The sequence below is a fragment of the Pelobates fuscus genome, chromosome 2 (assembly GCF_036172605.1).
Source record: "Pelobates fuscus isolate aPelFus1 chromosome 2, aPelFus1.pri, whole genome shotgun sequence".
NCBI classification, from domain to species: domain Eukaryota; kingdom Metazoa; phylum Chordata; class Amphibia; order Anura; family Pelobatidae; genus Pelobates; species Pelobates fuscus.
The window spans coordinates 63,655,248-63,671,195 of NC_086318.1; the positions used below are offsets into that span (position 1 = coordinate 63,655,248).

The following is a 15,948-nucleotide window of genomic DNA, read 5'->3' on the forward strand; positions in this document are numbered from 1 at the left end:
TGCACAGTGATATTGCATATAGTGTAGCTCCTATAATTGTTACATTAACATACTTTACACTTTGTATCAGTCTTTTGTCATGGAGAGCCAACCATGTAGGCTTTTATCAACAGAGCACTGTTAAAAATCTAGAATATGTGAAAATGAAATTAATATGACAAACATCAATTACTGTTTTCTTAATCCTCATATAATTCATTCATATTTTTATGTCTTGATTAACAACATAAAAGAATGGGTTTAAAAGTTTGAACTTGAAGGACTTGAATCTCTTTTCAATCTAGATTACGCTGTAACCCTACATCAACCGTACCTCTAACCCTATGCTTATACTGACTCAAACCATACCATTTGCCTAATCAATACTCCTAACCTTAACCCTGCACTATCCTTATCCTTAAAAAGGTAAATCCTAACCCAGCATTAACCCTTAAATTACCCTAATATTAACCATGCACCTAAGCCTAATTGTACCCTAAAACTAACTCTAACATTAACTGTAAAACTAAACCTACCACTAACCCCAACTTAAAATGATTTCCTGCTATCAGCAGAGGGATTATCCAGCTCAGACAGTACAGAATACACAATGATCTGTGATCTCCCTTTCATGCTACGTCTCCAACATCCTGTCCATGTGAATCACTCTGATTGGTGCTGGGCACCTGAAAACGTCAAGTGCCACTCACAGTTAGCAGAATTGCATGCAGGGAGTCCCTGAGTGCATCCCTAAAATTGTTGGCAGGCTGAGAAACACCACAGCTGACCACAATTGCTCAGCCATGGTAATTTAAATCAATTTAAAGAGCTGAATGCCATGTGCTATTGCAGTGCGGCATACAGATCATCCGTCAGTATGGCTCCAACTGGAAATTATGGATTAATACATGGGTCTTACGCCAAAATGCTATGTTTTCAATGAAACATTTTAGGCATCTTAGGGAACTCCCTTATACAGAGTTAATAGGGATAAACAGATATATGTACCCACCTCACACTTATTTTTCCCCAGATTCTTAAGAAAATCTGTGTATATTTTAGTCTGCTCCCTCTTTCACTAATTTAATTCAATTTAATTCATTTTTCCACTAGGTCATGATGTCTGTATCTACAAAATATCACCTGGATACATCTATTTATCACAAAAATTATAGGAGCAATCCTAATTTACTTTGATCTTAGTAACTCTATTATTAGAAGAATTCCTCTCACTTCACTATCTCAACTACAAAGAATAAAGCTGTCAGGATCATTTCTCTTACTCATCATTCCTTATCAGCTGTCTCACTCTACAATGCACTTTCAAGGCTTTCCATTACATTGAATGTAAAATATACACTCCTGACACAGTTATAGAGCCCTAAAAAGATCCTGTTCTCTCTTACCTTTCAATCCTCTTGCATACCTCCTTACTCTATTCCATGTTAAACAGCCTTTGACAAGAGCTCTATGCCGATTACATTATTTAATGTTCTCTATTTCCCGTATCACATTCTCCAATCATTTTTAAAACATTTCCTGATGTTCCACATATTTCTGAAACTCATTATCATGTGAACTCTTTTCTTACAACTTTAGGCAGGTTGAACATTGTAGTAAATGTGGTGTGCAAATAACAAAAGTGCAAGGTCTAGGACCATGGCTAGAGGCATGGAATAATACACTACTTTTCTATTTTAATATATTCTAAAGGACATTTTTTTATTTTACCTTTTTTGAGCGTGAAGAAAGAAGCTTCAAGAAGAAAGAAGTAATACTTTAGCATACTTTATTTCTTAAGATAAATAATATTGTGCCCATGTCACTATTATTAGGTTGAGGGAAGTAGAGAGGATTTTTTTAATGGAGGGGCAGTGGCTAGTGAGTTAGGGACCCTTAGCCACCGTACCCTTAGCCACCTAAATCTCATGGAGGGGGATGGGAGGGACATTAAGTCCCCCCTTTTTATTATAATTAAAGCTCAGACTCATTGGTGTAAACATTAGCCATAGCTGGCCATTCCCTAGTCTTTTATGACAGGGAGCAGCCAAAATCTCTCTCCGAACTATACATGTAGAGTTAATTTAGCCCAGTGGGGGAAAAAAGTGGTGGGGAGCAGAGACGCTTCTATTTTTAAGTAACCTAATTACAAGGATGGAGCTGTTAGATATTATTTTTCATCCATGTTCACTTTGTTACTTGGTCATTTTGTTCATACTGCAATCAGTTCATTCATATTTTGTATGTTTCTGTTTGCAAATAATATAACAATATAAAACACAAACTCAAAATTCCGAAATGTGGAATTAATTTCTCCATAGAATGCAAAAATAAGAAGAGAAACATATTGTTTGGGTTTGTTATTTCTTACCTTTGATTTGCTATCAAAACATGTAAATCCGGAAGCAAAGTCAACAGTGAAACACACTGCATCTCCTTGACTGGTGCACATATATGTTTTGGACTAAAAAATAAAAATAATAAAAACTCAATGTGAATATGAATTTGCATAAATCATTAATAAAAATAGATACATTTAATTTTATAAACAATTTATAATTAAACTTTATAAAATATATCTGAAGTTTGTGAAACATATTGAAAAGTATTAAAAATCATCTAGCAATTGTTGTGTACATAACAGCTTTAAAAAAAAAAAACATTTTATGATAAATTGAAAAAAAATATATAACCAATAAATATAAAACAGGAACAATGCACATAACAACTATTCTAATGTGTGTATATCATCCTGGGAACCAAGGAAAAAATGTCCTCCAAAATGCCATCCATTTTTGATAAAAAGGAAGAGGAGGTTCCCAGCATCCCAGCCTATCACATGACATATCACTGGAAACCCCACAATGTCCTCTTTACAATACAGAAGGGATTGATAGAGTAGCCCAAAAAAAGAAAAGGAGATACATGTCAATTAAATGTCCAGTTCAGTGGACACAAATTAATGGACTGGGTCTCAGGAGGATATCATTTTTTTGTATCTAATTTTTTTGTTCATGGCTGTGTAACAATCTTCATCTGATAGTATTTACCATAAAGATCTCGATTTTTCTGTTGAAAGGACACTATAGTCATCAAAACAACTATAGCTTAATGAAGCAGTTTTGGTGTATAGAACATGCCCCTGCAGCCTCACTGCTCAATTCTCTGGCATTTAGGAGTTAAATCACTTTGTTTATGAACCCTAGTCACACCTCCCTGCATGTGACTTGCACAACCTTCCTAAACACTTCCTGTAAAGAGTCTTTCTTTATTGTAAGTTCTGTTTAATTTAGATTTCTTATCCCCTGCAATGTTAGTAGCTTGCTAGACCCTGCAAGAGCCGACCTGTATGTGATTAAAAGTCAATTTACAGAGCAAGATATAACATTGTTTAACCTCTTAAGGACCAAACTTCTGGAATAAAAGGGAATTATGACATGTCACACATGTCATGTGTCCTTAAGGGGTTAAGGTAAATTAAAGCTGATTAAAAAGTGAAACCATTTTTTTTCATGCAGGCTGTGTCAGTCACAGCCAGGGGAGGTGTGGTAAGGGCTGCATAAACAGAAACAAAGTGACTTAACTACTAAATGGCAGTGAATTTAGCAGTAAAACCTAAGCGGCATGATCTATACACCAAAACTACTTCATTAAGCTGAAGTTGTTTAGGTGACTATAGTGTCCCTTTAATAGTAGCTGTGTAGGATCCTACTCTTCATTAATTACATATTTCAATATAGTATCTCTCTTCTCTTGTTTCTTGTCCAAAGATCATACTGATAATATATATCAATGAGGATTATGAATATGTTGGGAAAGGGCTTTGTTGAATATTTAGAAATGCTATCTGTAACTTCATTGTTTGCTAAATTATATTTTAAAAAAAATGTTCTGTACAATCAATATTTTTTGTTTTTGTTTCCACTCATTTTTTTGCTATCTAAGCATCCTGAAGTGGAAAATAAATTAATTTATTAAATGAATAGTGTTACTTACCAGGACACCCAATATATGAGGAATGATTGGATTAAATCAGACAATCAGTAATGATAAATCTCTATCAGGGGAGGACTGGTAGCTGCAGTCAGACTTGTGTGCCGGGGTACATAAGGTAACTAATAAAGTTTAATGCTATATAAAGGGATGCTATAGGTATCATAATAACTTTAGCTTATTGAAGTGTTTTGGCGTACAGATCATGCCCCTGCAGTTTCTGCTATTTAGGTGTTAAATCACTTTTTCTTTCATCCTAGCTACACCTCCACTGGCTGTGTCTCACACAGCTTGCATGAATAAAATGGTTTAACCCCTTAAGACCGCAGCCAAATGTACAAGTTGTGATCCAAAAAAAACGTAAACAAAACCTGGCATTTGCGCTACATGTCTGTCCAACCGTAATTCACCTCTTTCATATTAAATGCACCCACACTTATTATATATCATTTTATTCAGGGGAAACAGGGCTTTCGTTTAACATCAAATATTTAGGTATGGAACATAATTTAATATGAAAAAAATATTACAAAAATGAGAGAAAATACGATTTTTTTTAGTTTTTTTAGTTCTACGTGACATTCTAACTGTGAATGTCATAATACTGTTTGCTTTTACTGCAATAAAATACACATATTTGTATTCAGCGATGTCTCACGTGTAAAACAGTACCCCCTATGTACAGGTTTTATGGTGTTTTGGGAAGTTACAGGGTCAAATATAGCATGTTACATATTTCTGTTTTCTCACATTGAAATTCGCCAGATTGGTTACGTTGCCTTTGAGACCATATGGTAGCCCAGAAATAAGAATTACCCCCATGATGGCATACCATTTGCAAAAGTAGACAATCCAAGGTATTGCAAATGGAGTATGTCCAGTCTTTTTAGTAGCCACTTGGTCACAAACACTGGCCAAAGTTAGTGTTAATATTTGAAAATGCAAAAAACTAATTTGAACGCAAATTTTGGCCAGTGTTTGTGACTAAGTGGCTACTAAAAAAAAAAACCATACCCTATTTGCAATACCCTGGGTTGTCTACTATTGCAAATGGTATGCCATCATGGAGATAATTTTCATTCCTGGGCTACCATACGGTCTCAAAGGCAACCTGGCGAATTTTAATGTGAAAAAACTGAAACGCAAACCTTATATTTGACTCTGTAAATTTTGAAAACACCATAAAACCTGTACATGAGGGGTACTGTTATACTCAGGAGACTTCGCTGAACACAAATATTAGTGTTTCAAAACAGTAAAACGTATCACAACAATTATATCGTCAGTGTAAGTGCCATTTGTGTGTGAAAAATGCAAAAAATGTCACTGTCACTGACGATATCGTCGTTGTAATATATTTTACTGTTTTGAAACACTAATATTTGAGTTCAGCGAAGTCTTCCGAGTAAAACAGTACCCCCCATGTACAGGTTTTATGGTGTCTTGGAAAGTTATAGGGTTAAATATAGTGCTAGCAAATTAAATTCCCTATAGTTTCAGCATGGGTTGTCAGGCAGGTCCCGCTAATTGTAATTAATAAAATGACCTAATTATGTAAAATTATTACATAAATATATGCGTAGAATTATTATATATATAGGTGTGTATATATATATGTGTGCATATATATGTATATAATTTTTTTATTTATTTATAGGTATATATTTAGTGATATATACGTATATACTTATGTATATAGATATATATATTATTTCGTTCTACATGTATTTTGATATCAATATATATATATTAATTTTAAAATACAGTTAGAACAAAATTTTGCATGTTTATATATTTTTTATCTATTTATTTTGTATTATTTTTTTATTTTTTTTTAACGTATTTATATATTTATTTATTTTTTATTATATATAAATATATATATAATAAAAATTATATATATATTTAATCAATATCATTGTACGTGTATTTTGATATTAATATATATATATAATTATGTATATATTAATATTAAAATACATGTAGACAGTGTATGTATATTTATGTGTATATGTGTATATGTGTATATATATACTTAGATCATATATATAATAAATATATATATATGATCTAAGTATGTATAATCTTATTTTTACACTGTTTTAACAGATTTTATTTGAATTTCAGACAGCAGGGGGAGTACCTGTCATTACAGGCACTCCCCCTGCTGGCATTGACATGGATGGCTATGCCGTCCATGTGATCGCGGGGTCCTCGCAAGGACCTCGCGATCACATGGCCCTGGGGGGCCGAAGAGGATGGAGGGGGACTCCCTGGGCTCCCAGGTAAGTCCCCCATACCGCGATCGCCGGCGTGGGATCGCCGGCGACCGGGTAAGTACATAAGACCACAGGACGTTCTATGCCGCCCTGCGGATTTTAGAGCCATCTAAATAAGGACGGCATAGTACGTCCTGCGGTCTTAAGGGGTTAATTTTCAATAAAATGTTAACATGCTTTAGTGTTTTTATCTCCTGCTTTGTAAACTAAACTTTAATCACATACAGCTGGCTACTTATGTTTGTGATTAAAGTCTAGGAGACTATTAACAGAGCAGGAGATGAAAAATTCTATATTAAACAGACTGTGCAAAAAATAGTTTAACCATCAGGAAGTGTTTAGGAAGGCTGTGAATGCAAGTCACATGCAGAGATGTGTGACTAGGGCTGTATAAACAAAGTGATTTAATTCCTAAATAACAGAGAATTGAGGAGAAAAACTGCAGGGGCATGATCTATAATCCAAAACAACTTCATTAAGTTGTTTTGGTGCCTATAATATTCCTTTAATTAAGGAGGTCCAGAATGTAAAGTGTTAGTTTAAAACTCTAACATTAGGAATGCATGTTTAAATTCTTAATGTTCTGGTGCTCATTTAAACATAGTGTTAAATATGACTTTTAAAAATATATAATTTATTGCTCTAAGCTCTAGTGGGCATTTCAAATTGAAATGCTATTTGTTTTAGAATATAAAACATGGATGTTAAACTCTTTCATGATCAAAATTATCTGTATGCCTGTCAAAAGCACTTGTATTACATCTATGTATATTATGCTTTTCGTCTATTGACATTAATCAAATGCAGAAAAACCCAGTCATGTTCCAATCTGTTTTTGTATTCTAGCTCACCAACAGAAATTGTGATCTTTCCAATATATAAATTGAATACAGGTGGTCATTTTGGAACAAAGAAGAACTTACATGAACAGAAACATTAAAAATAATCTTTAGATTAGATTTTCGGCAAATATAGCCCGGATGTAGGCAGAGAGCCAAAATTATATAACATAAACAAATACAATTAATAAAGTGCGGTTCATGATTAATTATATGCTTTCTTAACTATTCGGAAACATTATTTCTATAAATGAATTTTTCCTATTTTTCTTAATGTTTTTATCATGCAAAACTGAACCAGTTTTGGAGAGTTGTCACTCTCTTCCTTCTCAACAAAATGTATATAAATACTAATGTACTCTTTAAATTAGAAGAAGCAGAGAGGGGTAACGTTTCTGAGTGTACCAAATAGATTACAGGGATTCTTTACACGTTGCCAAAAGTCTGCAGTGTAGCTGTACTTGGTATATGTGAATTTATTTGCCCGTGTACACTTAACAATTTTACATTCGGTAGCATTTTTATGCTACTACCATTTCCTTTCAAGTGTCTATGAGCGTATTTTGTATTTATTTGTTATAAAAAAAGTATATCTTCAGACCATTTTATGAAATATTGCAAGGCAGAATATAGCAATATTTTATCTCCACAATATAAATAAAAAAAAATAGAATTATGTAAATGTAAACAATTTACATTTAAGCACACATGTATAGCAATCTATGTATAAATGTGCTGTGTTATCCTACATACATATATATGTATGTGTCTGCTCTTTTCAAGCAACCTCTATTCATTCATTTATTAAAAACACAGGATGCATAGCTAGTATATATATATATATATATATATATATATATATATATATATATATATATATATAGGATAACACAGCACACACACACACACATATATATAGTATTTTTTCTATTTTATGGAGTGCAAGATTTTTTTCTATATTTATATATATATATATATATATATATATATATATATACATACATATATATGTGTGTGCTGTGTTTTCATACATATATATATATATATATATACAGTTGCAAGAAAAAGTATGTGAACCCTTTGGAATGATATGGATTTCTTCACAAATTGGTCATAAAATGTGATCTGATCATCACCTAAGTCACAACAATAGACAATCACAGTCTGCTTAAACTAATAACACACAAAGAATGAAATGTTGCCATGTTTTTATTGAACACACCATGTAAACATTCACAGTGCAGGTGGAAAAAGTATGTGAACCCCTCGACCAGTGATGGAGAACCTATGGCACGCGTGCCACAGGTGGCACGCCGAGTCCCCTCTGTGGGCACGCGGCCACAGGTCGCCGGAGGGAGGGAGGGTGCGCACAAGTGGCCGCCTTAGGGTGCACCGGCCCGGCGGGTGCAAAACCGGAGTGACCGGCAGGAGGTGAGCGCTTAGCGCTCCCTCCTGCCAGGCACTCTGTCTAGCGTGGTGAGTGCGCCGCGGTACAGGAACTTATGTTTTCTGTACCCGGGCGGACGGAAATGGAGTGCTCACAGAGAGAGCACTTCCTGTCCGGCTAGGTACAGGAAACTGAGCTCCGCACGCTGAAAACTGAGTGTGGGATGGGGGAAAGAAAACTGAGGGAGGGATGGGGGAAAGAAAACTGAGGGAGGGATGGGGGAAAGAAAACTGAGGGAGGGATGGGGGGAAAAACTGAGGGAAGGATGGGGGAAAGAAAAATGAGGGAGGGAGGGGGAAAGAAAACTGAGGGAGGGATGGGGGCAAAAACTGAGGGAGGGGTTGGGGAAAGAAAACTGAGGGAGGGATGGGGGAAAGAAAACTGAGGGAGGGATGGGGGCAAAAACTGAGGGAGGGATGGGGGCAAAAACTGAGGGAGGGATGGGGGAAAGAAAACTGAGGGAGGGATGGGGGAAAGAAAACTGAGGGAGGGATGGGGGAAAGAAAACTGAGGGAGGGATGGGGCAAAAACTGAGGGAGGGATGAGTGTGTGTACACTCAGCAGTCTGTCCATGTGTGTACACTCAGCAGTCTGTGTGTGTGTGTGTGTATTTAGCAGTCTGTGTGTGTATTCAGCAGACTGTGTGCTCAGCAGTCTGTGTGTGTATTCAGCAGTCTGCTAAATACAGACAGACTGCTAAATACACATACAGACAGACTGCTTAATACACATACAGACAGACTGCCGAGCACACACACAAACTGCTTAATACACACACAGAGATGTTAATTAGTTCGGACAACTGTATGAGTTGTTTTTTCTAAACTTAAACCTCAGTATTCAGGTTTAATTGCCGTTTTGGCACTTTGAGGGAAAAAAAATTGGCATGTATTACGGTCCAGGCACTCGGGCTCAAAAAGGTTCACCATCACTGCCCTAGACTAATGACATCTCCAAGAGCTAATTGGAGTGAGATGTCATCCAACTGGAGTCCAATCAATGAGCTGAGATTGGAGGTGTTGGTTACAGCTGCCCTGCCCTATAAAAAACACACACCAGTTCTGGGTTTGCTTTTCACAAGAAGCATTGCCTGATGTAAATAATGCCTCGCACAAAAGAGCTCTTAGAAGACCTACAATTAAGAATTGTTGACTTGCATAAAGCTGGAAAGGGTTATAAAAGTATCTCCAAAAGCCTTGCTGTTCATCAGTCCACGGTAAGACAAATTGTCTATAAATGGAGAAAGTTCAGCACTGCTGCTACTCTCCCTAGGAGTGGCCGTCCTGTAAAGATGACTGCAAGAGCACAGCGCGGACTGCTCAATGAGGTGAAGAAGAATCCTAGAGTGTCAGCTAAAGACTTACAAAAGTCACGGGCAAATGCTAACATCCCTGTTAGCGAATCTACGATACGTAAAACACTAAAAGGAATGGATTTCATGGGAGGATACCACAGAGGAAGGATTGCTGCACGTTTACAGTTTGCACAAGAGCACCTTGATGTCCCACAGCAGTACTGGCAAAATATTCTGTGGACAGATGAAACCAAAGTTGAGTTGTTTGGAAGAAACACACACCACTATGTGTGGCGAAAAAGAGGCACAGCACACCAATATCAAAACCTCATCCCAACTGTGAAGTATGGTGGTGGGGGCATCATGGTTTGGGGATGCTTTGCTGCGTCAGGGCCTGGACAGATTGCTATCATCGAAGGAAAAATGAATTCCCAAGTTTATCAAGACATTTTGCAGGAGAACTTAAGGCCATCTGTCTACCAGCTGAAGCTCAACAGAAGATGGGTGTTGCAACAGGACAATGACCAAAGCATAGAAGTAAATCAACAACAGAATGGCTTAAACAGACGAAAATGCGCCTTCTGAAGTGGCCCAGTCAGAGTCCTGACCTCAACCCGATAGAGATGCTGTGGCATGACCTCAAGAAAGCGATTCACACCAGACATCCCAAGAATATTGCTGAACTGAAACAGTTCTGTAAAGAGGAATGGTAAATAATTACTCCTGACCGTTGTGCACGTCTGATCTGCAACTACAGGAAATGTTTGGTTGAAGTTATTGCTGCCAAAGGAGGTTCAACCAGTTATTAAATCCAAGGGTTCACATACTTTTTCCACCTGCACTGTGAATGTTTACATGGTGTGTTCAATAAAAACATGGCAACATTTCATTCTTTGTGTGTTATTAGTTTAAGCAGACTGTGATTGTCTATTGTTGTGACTTAGATGATAATCAGATCACATTGTATGACCAATTTGTGCAGAAATCCATATCATTCCAAAGGGTTCACATACTTTTTCTTGCAACTGTATATATTTATATATATATACTAGCTATGCATCCTGTGTTTTTAATACATGCTATGTCATTTTATTTTAAATGAATAGAGGTTGCAGTAAATTAGGTGAATGTCTTGAAAAGAACAGACACATTTCTCAGTTTGCGATAGTAAAAGCTCCAAATATAACACTTTGCTTCAGATCTACCAATTTTTGCCATGCTAAATATAGTCTTAAGAACAAGTAGCTGAAGTTTAGTCATTAGTTCTAGGATCTTATACTCTACAGTGCTAGAAAGATTGCTACCAATTTCACATGTACTTTGCACGTAAACATCAAAACTAAACTAAGCCCATGTCTAGGTAGAGTTGAGCGTAAATTAACTAACCATGTTTGTTATGTTAAAGGGGCAGTATAGTCACCAGAACAACTACAGCTTATTGTATTCCTTCTCGTGAGCACAATCAGTCCCTTCAATCTTTTTGCAGAGAAAATGCAGTGTTTACATTACAGCCTAGGCAAGCCTCCACTGGCCACTCCTCAGATGGCTACTTGAGGTGCTTCCTGGGGCAATGCTGGGCAGTGTGTAGCATGGACATTCAGTGCATGGAGAAACTGAACTTTCCATGAGGAGATGCTGATTGGCCAAGGCTGTGTTTGGCTTGTGCTGACTCTGCCCCTGATCTGCTTCTTTGACAAGCTCAGCCAATCCAATGCTTTCCTATGGAAGAGCATTGTGATTGGCTAAGATCACCACTTCTGATTATGTCAGCCAAGAAGGCAGATATGAGGCAGACTGACTGAGGCACCAGCAGACTGAAATATGTAGGCTTTTGCTAAATTTAGAGGGGAAGGGGGAAGGCAGCGGGGCTAGATGGTGCTTTTGACACTATAGGGTCATGTTTGTGTTCATCACCCTATAGTGTTCCTTTAAGCATAAATGATTGACCTGCTCTACAGAGCACTACAGTGGGTAAACAAAACAAATGGGAAATTGGGAAAAAAATATTTTGGAATATAGAAGGAAGGGGTAACACAGGAAAACACAACTTTGCTCAAATGAGTTTTCATGTAAATCCCTATCACAACATTAAATGTTTTTTTGTGGCAAAACTTTTTGTTAATAGTTCAGATTACTGAGAGTACAGTAAGTAATGTCTGCCTAACTGTGGAAAAGCATATATTTTTTATGACAGTGTATAGCACAGTGGGTATTGTGTGTGATACTTCGTGTGCATGTCATACAACCTGCACGTCCTTCACCTGCCCTCATAACTTTCTCATCTCTCCAGAATACTATCCACCTGTTAGGCATCTTTCACCAAATCTACTGATTAAATAGCAATATTTATAGTGTAATGCTGTCACTTAGTGCCTGCTTGTATATCCCCCAGCAGGTATCAGCTTCACATCATACACTTGCCAGTGCCAATTATGTATATGTGCTGTTTTGTCACACATTGTTCCAAGAATCATGAAACAGGTTATGAACCTGCCTCATTCAAGCTTCATTGGGAAGGTTTAGTATTGTGCATTTTATTGGAGTTAAACTGTTTGGTGTTGACTTGGTTATTTTTTTTAGATTCCCCACTTTCAATATTGCTGTCCTGTCTTGTTTTACAACTTTGTTCTCTTCTAATGCCCTGACCTTGGCAAGTCTCCTAGTTAAAATTTGCTGGAGTAAAGGCCATTTCTCTCCCTCTGACTCATTGGATGAATTAGTTAAGCCAACCCACTCTTAGAACGGTAGTGCATCTTCTGTCCTTATCTGGCTTCCCTTTTTTTTTCACATAAGGTTTTTGTCTACATTGTGTGCATTAGGGAAAAACTAAATATTGGCAGGTTTGACAAAACAATGTATATAAAAGCTCACGGGCCAGCAAATATTGAGAAAGTTTATAGACGTAAATGCAGGGAAAGTAATTTATAATATTCATGGAAACAGCATAACATATATGTGCAGCAAAGCTCCTTCTGACGAGTCTCACCCACAATGGTGGACTTAAGCTTAGACGTGGAAGTTTTAGAGTATTATATTTCCTTTTAGTTTAGTAATCACAGGACTTCAGTACCACGGAGAGAATTCAATTCAGGGGTGAAATCTTTTAGACGTAGTGCGACTTTTCAACATTAAAATTTATATTTGATTAATACATTTTTTTTTAATATACAGATTTTACATTATATTTTATTATTATATAATAGATTATCTACTCACAAAGCATAAACCAGAAGTAAGTGCATACTTTTATTATTCTAGGTGCCGAATTTCAGAACACTAAGTGTTCTGTGTCCTGTTATTTAAATGTTTAAGATTTACGGCACTAACAATATGACTATAATGTATTATATCTAGGGAGCTGGTACAGCTTGAACTCATAAATGTGCTACAATAATGTGACTAATTGCTGACAAAGTGCTCAGAGTTCTGCAATCTAAGCACATTTATAGCATAATGAAATATGCACTTTAAATCAGTGATTGTCAAATTAACCTACAAAAATAAGTTTGTGGGATTTGAATATTTAAGCTATCCTACTTCCTTTGATGCATCAGTAAATCTTGCGACAATAGGAGGCTCATAAAATTTTTTGATATAAATACTAAAATATACAAGGTACAAATTAAAAATAATTGTAAAACATTCCTAGCAAATAATTTTAACTTCTTAGTACTAGATCGCAAAAAAAAAGTTGTCCTAAAGGTTATAACTTTCATGTCTTAATAATTGGATCACAGCAGTAGATCAGCCATAGAAATTCAGATGGGACCACTTTGATTATCAAATAGATTGGTAACAACTGTTACTATAACCTATAAAACACCAATATATTCCACATAACTGTGCAAACATCATAAATTCATTAAAGTGCAATTAATGATATCCATCTAAAGGTCGCTTAGGTTATACGAATGGACCTTTCAATTTCCCAAAGAACAAAGACTTTTCACATCCTTTAAGTTCTGATCTTAAGAGGTATAGAAATGCTATAGATGAATCTTCAAAGTGGCCATAACCTTCAACAAGTTCTATTGTTAAATCAAGCCTTGATTTCTATATTTTTTTATCTATCCCTTGAGGGCATTTATTGTCAAGTATTGCTCATGTTTGTTAGACAGTTTTTGTGAATCTTACAACTGGGTTTGTCAGTTACAGATGATGGCCCTTTGTACTTGAGGAATATGTTTGGAATATTACACCTTGAGAATCAAGAAATACAGTTTTGTTTGGGGAATAAAATTAATCCATAGTGATCATGATTTCAAGAGACTAATTTATTGTGAGATATAAATGTCATTCAAGTAGTAAGATATAACCACAAACACTAAATCAATAAATATATTAGAGTAGTAAATGTGATTAATTACAAGTTACAACAAAATTGCTGTGTCAAAGGTATATTAAAGGCTATGGTTGATACTAATACATTATTTTGTTTTAGATGGCGTGTCAAGATAGAAAAGACACACTAAAAATGAATGGGTGCATTAAATAACATTGAATAAAATACAAATAAATAACTTAAAAATAAAGAAAGAACAGAAATTGGTGGATGAAAGACTAAAGGTAATGAGAAAAAAAGACTACTCTACAAAGGGATAATATATTCAGATGCAAGAGTGATTATAGAAAAGGGAGATCAAGGACACATTTTTTGTTTGATTCAGGCTTCAGAACAAATTAATAAACTATGTATATTTCATATAGGTCACAATAGATTAGATAAATATTTGTCATTGGCTTAAACTGTCTGATTTATCATTTCTAAATTAATTGTGATATGAGTAAATAAGCCAGATCAATGATCATTCTGTTCCTTCGTATACATGTGCTCTTTGTAAATAATGCAACATTTAAATTTTTGGCATCTTTATTGTTCCCTTACTAACCCTAACTAGAACTGAAAGAGATTATTTTATTAAGACACGGAGGCTACTATTATGCTGCACTCTTTCTTTATTTCCCTCAGCAGCAAAGAAACATTTTTTACATAACCAGTATAGAACAATAAACAGTCTGAGAGGAATATCTTCTTAGCAACAGGAACAGCCAATCGGATTCCACTCTCCAGCATAATAGGCTCTGTCAACCAATCTGATTCCTCTTTCTTTGCTGCTCCCTCAGTTAAGTAACATCAGGTCCCACGGCTTCTTAACTGTAATATTAAATGTAATATTACTGTGATTTTCAGTATAACTATTATTTAATAGTATTTAATATTATCTAGTATTAGTTAACTATCAGTGGGAAATTTATTTTCTATTATTTAATTATTTTTGGTTAAATATTTCCTGTTTTAACAGTTCTATATATTTCTTTCTATTGTATTGCTGTTCCCTTCCTTGGTTCCCTTGACCTCCTGAGCCCAGTATTATTAACTGAGCTTGGGAACGTCTGCAGGAACTGCTGATACCCTGTCACGGTGGTTTCGCGCCCTTTCTACCCGTTATCTGTCCGATCGCCATTTTGCTGAAGTCAAGTGTTCTTCAGTGTACCCATTTGTCTAATTTTCATTCGAAAGCTTAGGTACACTCATTCGTCAGTTTATGTTCGTATGTTTTACGCGAACGCACTTATAAACTAGCGTTCGCTTACACGAACCCCTCTGCTCTCTCCCCTTTTGGCAATTTTGCCCCTTGCAGCGGCCATACACTCAGGTAGCCTCATTCGACAGTTTGGTTTCGGATGTTTCCGCAAACGCACTTGTAACCTTAGAAAGGCGTTCGTCTACACGAACGCTTCTGCTCTTTCCCCTTTTGGGTATTTTGTCAATCGCAGTGGCCATTTGATTGCCTTCCTGCATCCTGAAGTTAGCACTGCCCCCAAAGACCGGAACTCGGAGTTGGGGTTTAGTGCTAGTGGTGGTCGGACGGCTCTCTGTCTCTCCTGTTATCATTTATCTGTGAGTAATAATCATTTTTGCTTATCCACTTTAGATTCCCTCCTTTTGACGATACTCAACCCTCCTCCATAGGTTTATTGTTCTCATAATACTAGACTACTCCTTTCAGTCAATAGCATAGTCATTATGCCTTCTGACAAAGATGCCCCCACACCCTCTGGGTCTTAAGGCACCTTCAGGTGTGTCTGATAATGGTTTTGCCTGTCACGACCCCT

General features: G+C 36.2%; 1 protein-coding gene across 1 annotated transcript in view; it reads right to left on the reverse strand.

Annotated features, from left to right (window-relative positions):
* SNTG2 (syntrophin gamma 2) overlaps nucleotides 1-15,948 on the reverse strand; it is a 539,246-nt gene that overhangs the window by 14,985 nt on the left and 508,313 nt on the right. Inside the window, exon 16 of the mRNA XM_063442215.1 lies at nucleotides 2,351-2,443. Coding sequence (XP_063298285.1) covers nucleotides 2,351-2,443 — 93 coding nt within the window. The remainder of the gene's footprint in view (nucleotides 1-2,350; nucleotides 2,444-15,948) is intronic.